This window comes from Capsicum annuum, chromosome 1 (genome assembly GCF_002878395.1).
Source record: "Capsicum annuum cultivar UCD-10X-F1 chromosome 1, UCD10Xv1.1, whole genome shotgun sequence".
Taxonomy (NCBI): Eukaryota; Viridiplantae; Streptophyta; class Magnoliopsida; order Solanales; family Solanaceae; genus Capsicum; species Capsicum annuum.
This window is the reverse complement of record NC_061111.1, coordinates 67,506,140-67,514,465: the sequence shown is the minus strand read 5'-3', so window position 1 is coordinate 67,514,465 and position 8,326 is coordinate 67,506,140. Positions and strand designations below refer to the sequence as shown.

The window sequence follows — 8,326 nt, the reverse complement described above, 5'->3', positions numbered from 1 at the left end:
TTTTTATTTAATTTTTTATATCAACCTTTATTTTTTTTCTATTCTCTCTCAACTTCTACATTTTCTTTGATTTTTGTTTTTTTAAATATTTTTCTTCTTTTTTCATAATTTTTATTATTTTTGTTCTTTTCTTCGATTTCTTCCATTCAAGTTACATCTCATAAGCAAGAGTTGGCACTATCACATTATAAAGGCAAGACTTACGACTTTCGAACAATAAGCTACGTTACATCGGTAAGAGTTGGCACTACTACATTGTAGAGGCAAGACTTATGACTTCCAAACAACAAGTTATGTTTCTTGGGCAAGAGCCGACACTACCTCATTGTATTTTAATTTATGAGATGTTCTACAACTATTGTCTTAGAGGCAAGAGTTATCTCAGGGACTTTCAAACAACAAATTATACCCCACGGGCAAGAGTTGACTCTACCACGTTATATTTTCATTTATGAAATATTCTAGAACTATTGTCTTAGAGGCAAGACTTAGCTCAAGGACTTCCAAACAAAAAATTATGCCCCACGGGCAAGAGTTGACTCTACCACGTTATATTTTCATTTATGAGATGTTCTACAACTATTGCCTTAGAGGCAAGACTTAGCTCAAGGACTTTAAAATAACAAATTATGCCCCACAGACAAGAGTTGACTCTACCACGTTATGTTTTCATTTATGAGATGTCCTACAACTCTTGCCTTAGAGGCAAGACTTGACTCAAGGACTTTCAAACTACAAATTATGCCCCACGGGTAAGAGTTAACTCTACCATGTTATGTTTTAATTTATGAGATGTTCTACAACTATTGCCTTAGAGACAAGACTTGGCTCAAGGACTTTCAAACTACAAATTATGCCCCACGGGCAAGAGTTGACTTTACCACATTATGTTTTCATTTATGAGATGTCCTACAACTATTGCCTTAGAGGCAAGAATTAATTAGCTCAAGAACTTTCAAACTATAAATTATTCCCCACGGGCAAGAGTTGACTCTACCACGTTATATTTTCATTTATGAGATGTTCTACAACTATTGTCTTAGAGGCAAGACTTAGCTCAAGAACTTTCAAACTACAAATTATGCCCCACGGGCAAGAGTTGACACTACCACGTTATGTTTTCATTTATGAAACGTTCTACAACTCTTGTCTTTGAGGCAAGACTTAATTAGCTCAAAAACTTTCAAACTAAATATGATGCCCCACGGGCAAAAGTTGACTCTACCATGTTATGTTTTCATTTATGAGCTATTCTACAACTATTGCCTTAGATGCAAGACTTAGTTCAAGGAATTTCAAACTATAAATTATGCCCCACGGGCAAGAGTTGACACTACCACAATATGTCTTTCATTGATGAGATGTTCTACAACTTTTGCCTTAGAGGCAAGACTTAGCTTAAAGACTTTCAAACTACAAATTATACCCAACGGGCAAGAGTTGACACTACCACGTTATGTCTTTATTTATGGGATGTTCTACAACTCTTGTCTTGAAGGCAAGACTTAGCTCAAGGACTTTCAAATAATAAATTATGCCCCACGAACAAGAGTTGACACTACCACATTATGCCTTTATTTATGAGATATTCTACAACTCTCTCCTAAGAGACACGACTTATCTCAAGAATTTTTAAAGAGCTTCGTAACAACAATTCATGCCCTTAAATTTGCTTTGATAGCAAAAAGAGAAGATACCTTTGCAGATTATCCATTTTTTTATTTATTAGCAAAATATAATAGAAGTTGAGAGAAAAAAGTGATCAAACAAAATAGAGAAATAAGAAAAGATTGAGATAAAAAGGAAACAAAAAAAAAAGATCAAGAAAAAGGCGAAGAATTAAAAAAATAGAGAAAATAAAAAAAAAGGAAAAATGAAATTAAAGTTTGAGAAAAATGAGGAAAAAAAGAGAACTGAAAAAAGAAAAAAAAGATCAAACAAAAAAGAGAAAAAAAAAAAAAGAGTGAGAAAAAAAAGGCAAGAAAAAAATGAAGAATTAAAAAATTAAGAAAATAAAAAGTGAGAAGAAAAAATAAAAATAAAGTTTGAGAAAAATGAGGGGAAAAAAAGAGAACTGATAAAAACAAAAAATAATAGAAAAATAAAGATTAAAGACAAATGAATTAAAAAAAAAAAGAAATAGATAATGCTTGATAAAAAAGAAAAAAGAGAAAAAAAATAAAGGTTGAGACAAATTAATTAAAACATGAAAATAAAATTAAAGAAAAAATAAAAAGTAAAAATAAAAAAAAATAGAATAATAAAATTAAAGGAAAAATAAAAAAGTGAAAATAATAAAAAATAGAAAAATAAAATTAAAGGAAAAAATAAAAAGTAAAAATAATAAAAAATAAAATTTGAGAGACAAATAAGTATGAAAAGTTAAAAAAATATATTTGAGGTGTAGAGGGACAAAATGGTACTTGTACTATACTTAAAAAGTAAGGAAAGTTATTTTTTAAAGACATTTCTCATTGGGGTCAAATATCTAAAGCCACCCATAATTGGGTCTATGACATGCAATTTTCTGTTTATAGCGCCAGTCATGATCCTATTTTGGATCCTTACATGTATATAATATTTAAACAATGTATCTTCATTGTATAAATGTGTATAAAATGAAGAGGAAGAAGAAAATCACTCAAATAAAAAGATTGTATTGTATATACAACAATATATAATACAATATATAAAAAATTGGACTTTGTCTTCTTCCTCGAATCTAAGCATTAATTCATCCAAAAAACACATCAAAACTACACCAAATCATCTGGATGCTATGAGTCTTGAAGAAATAATTAGAGATAAAAGTGGGATATCAAATTAAGATTACACGAGAGAAATATTATATTAGAAAAATTTGATTATACTGCAGGTTAAATTCCCTGTGTATCTCATGGTACCTACATCTGCACAATTCATATGTATTTAAATATGTAGTATTTACATTAAATATTTCAATAATTTATCAATTTTAAAGTTTCTATACATGATTTAATATATTCTAGATTTTATAAATTTGTAGCTTATTAATAAAGACTTATGAGGGAACAAATTTCTCATGATTTGGAATATGCTCCATTCCATCTTAGATAAAGTATTCTTTTTCACGTTGTCTTTTAAAACACCGATTGAGAGTACAAATAATATAGTGATGCGGATTCGTTTTTTTTGGTTTCCCAAGGTATTCTACTGTCAGCGCACTAAGCGGTAGGAAATCGGTCACAAAGTTTTTTCTGTTCATCAGAGGTGGGAATCGAACTCTCAACATCGGTGGGGATCGAACCCCCAACCTCTTGCTTAAGGATGAGGTGCTGAACCACCACACCAATCCTTATTGTTGATGCAATTCTTTTGAAGGGGTATCTTAGCATGATGACTACCCTCGTAAAGGCGATTGCTTCGCTTCTTCTTTAAGCCATCTTCATCGTCCAAACATCACTTCCTTCTCACTTTATTCAGTTACTTTCTTTGTTTTAAATTAATTGACTAGTTGATTTGACATGGATTTAAGAAATAAAAAGGATTTTTGAGCAATTTTGAATCTTGTGGTCTTAATGATCTTTAATCTTACAATTTTAAACATGTCATATTTGTGAATTGGAATTAAAGAATTGCCAAAATGATAAAGAGTCATTTTCTTTTAAAACAAACTAAAAAGGATATAGATCAAACAAATTGAAATGGAGGGAGCATATGTTTTTCATTCCTTGAAATGTTTTTTTTAGGGTGAAAAACTCAATTTTTTTCTACCGAAAATTAAGAATCAAGTATTCATGGATGGAAAATAGTAAGTGAATATGTTAGAACATCTCACAATAGAGTAGTAATAATCCTTATGTTCCAATTTTGTTTAGTATTGCATTTTTTTTGTTGGTAGAAAGACGAATATATTAAGTGCTAATATATGAGAAACGATCATATATTAGAACTTGCATACGCAATACCATGGCAACCACGGGAAGAAATAAGAACTGGCCAATACAAAACATCTTCAAAGAAATTCTTTCTGGTTTGACAGCTGATTAGGAAATACGTTATTCATGTATTAGATCTCGCACAAGTAAAATCATATTTGGTAGCTGGTTAGGGCTATGTATAAAATTAATACAATGTTTGATTTGAAATTTTGAAATCAAATAATTAATACATGTATAAGTTTGAGCTGGGGATTTATTGAAAACAACCTCTCTATCTCACTTATGAGATAGTGGCATGGACTATACACACTTTACCTTCTCCAGACTCAACCTTGTAGGAATGTACTAGGTATGTTGTTGTAATACATTGTATAAGTTATCAAAGAATATATGTATTAGTTTGTATAAAATCGAAGATAATCAAATAAATAGTACATGAATAAGTAAATACTGCACAAAATAATACATTTAATTTATAAGGACCTTTAGTATGACTATGAGGTTCACATTTGATGACAATTATAAGGATAAGCATGTTGTTGCGATTAGGGTTGGCCAACTAAGGAAAATTTAATGGCATGCGTGTTTACATTGAAGTTTGGCTCTGAATTCTGAATTTCCCTGCCCCTTTCAATTTCATTGACCATCATTGACCATTAGACGACACTATAGATTGTAATTTCAATATTTATAACATGGCTGGGGAAACTGAAAAATAGATGGTTAGTGGTAATCTATGTTCAAGTTTTTTTTCTGAAAAATGGATCAAGTTTAATTTTTTTTTGGTTTCCTGCTTGGAGTTCAGTACCGTAATGAAGCCTTGACTAATCTAGATCGTATACTGCATAACCCATTTTGAGGATGAAACTCCCAACAGAATTTTCTCCATGCTCAAGACTCAAACCCGGAATCTTTGATTTGTAAAACTTTTACACCCTGAGCATATAGAACTTCAATTAATAATTATCATACGGAAAACCACAAGAAATTAAACAGAGGTGAGAAAGAAAATTAATGAGGTTGGGGGGGGTTTCATGGTGGCTTTAGAGGAGGGTCCCTTGCACAAGATTCCATAGGCATCTTGCAATCCTACAAATACCCTGACAACGCTTGCCCCTTTTATTTGCATTCACAGCACCCAAAAACACCATACTTCAAAATATACAAATAATAGTATTATCAACACATCTATTCTTCATAATTTCTTTTTCCTCGATTAGCTTGCAACTCTCATCCAACTGAACTCTGTCCTTTATTGGATATTTTTTGTTGTTTGCCTTAGGTAAAAACACTTTCTTATCTATAAACACTATACTGTGTAATTACTAGACCGCAAAAAGAGATGTCAACAACTAGAACGGAAGCAGTGGCAACACCACAATTGAGTAAAGCACCAACACCACCTCTGCCCAAGACAAATATTGTGAAACAAGGGATAGTGTCAATTCTTGGATCAGATTCTCAAAGAGGCAAATCAAGTGCAGCCTCCATTAGAAGAACATTTTCTGCTGATATGTCATCCAAACAATGGCTTGCACAAAATGGTTTCTTCTCTCCCATCAAAAAAATTGCTTCATCTAAAGATCTTCTTTCTCCTGTTGATCATTCCTCCTCAGAGGAAGAGAAGCAAGATGAGCTTGAAAGGCGAAAAACATCATTTGATGTTTGGAGCTCTATTTTATCCCAAAAGAAAGATGATGGTGAGATATCCAATGTACAAACTCCATATATTCACCCTCTTGTTAAAAGATCATTGAGTGAAAAAAGTCTTGAAATTTGTACTGAGAATCTTGGATCAGAGAATGGTTCTGATGGCTTTTCCTCCAACACTCCTTCCGAGAACGGAGATATAGACGAAGACAAATACGATCAACAACAACAACAGTACTGCTCGCGATCCATTGAGGAATTGCGAGTTGTAAAGTACAAATACAGCAAAAGATCATCATCTTTTCCTCCTCCAATTCCTTCCTTGGCTAGAGGTGACAACAACAAGCCTTCTCTTCACATGCAATCTCGACGCAAAGATGGTAGATTGATTCTTGAAGCTGTTCCTATTCCTTCTCGAAATCTTTTCCAGGCCCATCGCCATGATGGTCGCCTTCTTCTCACCTTCGTTGATAATAGTACCTCCACTTTATCATCAGAGCCAGAGATGGGGGATTATGGTGAAGAATTTGATCAAGTTTTCGACGATATTGATGATCATACACCTCGATTTGATTATAAAAGTGATGACTCTCCCCAACAAAAGGAAGAACATGTAGAAAATGGGATCGTTGTGATGAAGCAGAAGCCAAAATTGTCAAGTGGGGTAATAAATATGATGACATCAGCCTTGATGATGAAACTGTTAGATTCTCCTATCGAAATAAGGGAAAAGTCAATTCAGTACCCAACAGCAACAAAATTTCCCAATTTCTCCCCCGAGCCGGAAGGTCAATTAGGGCTAGGAAACAAGAATCTTGTAACATGGTCTAACAAGTTCAATGAAGTTGTCAACTTGACGAGTTTTGTGGATTCAACTGAACTGACGAAGGAGGTAAGTCAAATAGCCTCAGTTCCTCAGTCACTCCATACTCAACCAACACCGGCGACCACGGCCACTTTCAATGCCTATGAGTATTTTTGGAGGAAGAACCCTACAATTGCAAGCATTGTCAACACTCCCACAATTGCAAAAAAGTGCAACAACTATACCACTAAGCAAGTTGTTCTTGCATCCAATAGTACTTCTCCCAATGCCAAGGGTACAACAAAAGTAGCAGCATATGAGCAGCATGACTTGATGTTAATGAGAGGGAACAAAGTAAATATGAACTATTTGGTACCTTTGCAAAGAGGATGCAAAGAGACAAGGAGGTCTTTCCTTATTTGGGAGCCTTATTGCATTGCTACCTCTTGATGATCAAATTGACACTTTCCTTGAAGTGACTAAACATAGTAAACTCTGTAAAACCAAAACAAAAAATTGGGTTGTTATATTTTTGTTCTTTTTGGCATTTTTTCTTCCTATACTTGCCAAAAAGAACAAAAATGGGTTGTTTTAAAAATCAAAGCTAGAAAATATAATTTATTAAACCATTATGTGGGGTGCCTAAGTTATCTTCTGCTTTTCTAGGTTATGTTAAAGATATTTCAATCTTCTAACAGTTTGAACTCATCAAAAAATCTAGAAATACAACATCACCATATTCAAATATGTATATACATGTATTTTAAAGGACAGGGAGAAAAATAATTTGTTCGTATCTCTTTATCCTTAACCCCAGGACACATTTTCCTGAAAAGTATTATTTTTCATAGAAAATATTTCCTTTATACCGAACACATAGTAAAACATTCAAGTTTCTAATCGAATCATGGATTAGTTGGACCCGATACTTAACGCTGGGTGAGAAAATTTAAAAAAACACGTCAAATTCTAACATTGCATGAATCATCGTTTTGTATTGAGCCACGAACCATTCATATTACTCCCTCTGTCTCAAATTGTTGTCCCGTTTCTCTTTTGCAGCCTCTTAAGAAATATTTAATCATGAGAGATATTTGATTAATTATCCTTATTTATATCTTAACATATAATCTTTCTTATTTAATATTTACTCTTATGTGTATTAGTATATCCCAGTTCTAATCGATTATCATCTGATTATATCGAATTTTTGAATATTCACAAACAAAGAAATAAAAAATGCACAAGTCAATTAATTAAAGGCTAAATATATATATAAAACAAATATCACAAAAAGACTAAAATTAGAATTTACCGATATATGAAAGATTAAAAATGCTGCTAACCTTCGATTGTTTTCGGATAACACAACACTGTCCAATGTGACCAGAGGCGAATTCAAAATTTTAAGTTTGTGGGTTCCCAATAAAATAAATATTATATCAAAAGAAGTTAAAAATAATAACACAACACTATCCGATGTTCAAAGGCGAATTTAAAATTTTAACCTTGTGAATTCCCAATAAAATAAATATTTTACCAAAAGAAGTTAAAAACAATCATTCCAAGGAGATTCAAACTCAGGTATAAATATGAGAACTTCTTCAAGTTCATTTTGAACCGCTAAGCCAACTAACAACTTTGTTAATGGATTCCTCACTAATATATTTTTTATATTAAATAAATTTTTAATATAATTATACCGTATACGAAAATGTTTGGGTTCCCAGAAACCCCTCCACCAATGCTAAATCCGCCTCTACCAATGACATAGAAACTTCCCAAATGAAAACCAGGATACCCATTTTCTACCTATAAATAAAGCAATGAAACTCTTTTTTTTTTTTTTTTCCTTTTTTCAGAATTTGTTTGCACTTTGAACTGACAAAAGCTAATGTAAAAAGAAAGAAATGACACTCCACCATGTCAATGATAGGCAGTCCCAGAATTA

The 8,326-nt window shown here is 32.4% G+C and overlaps 1 protein-coding gene across 1 annotated transcript; it reads left to right on the top strand.

Annotated features, from left to right (window-relative positions):
* Positions 1 to 4,766: 4,766 nt before the first annotated feature.
* LOC107875959 (protein FAF-like, chloroplastic) lies at positions 4,767 to 7,475 on the top strand. The gene has a single exon (XM_047400167.1). It carries the CDS (start codon positions 5,263 to 5,265, stop codon positions 6,823 to 6,825), a length of 1,563 nt encoding a protein of 520 aa, XP_047256123.1. The 5' UTR covers positions 4,767 to 5,262; the 3' UTR covers positions 6,826 to 7,475.
* Positions 7,476 to 8,326: the final 851 nt, after the last annotated feature.

Bases quoted from the DNA above. Each gene is read 5' to 3' on its own strand.
- LOC107875959 (XM_047400167.1), top strand. From the start codon at position 5,263: ATGTCAACAACTAGAACGGAAGCAGTGGCAACACCACAATTGAGTAAA.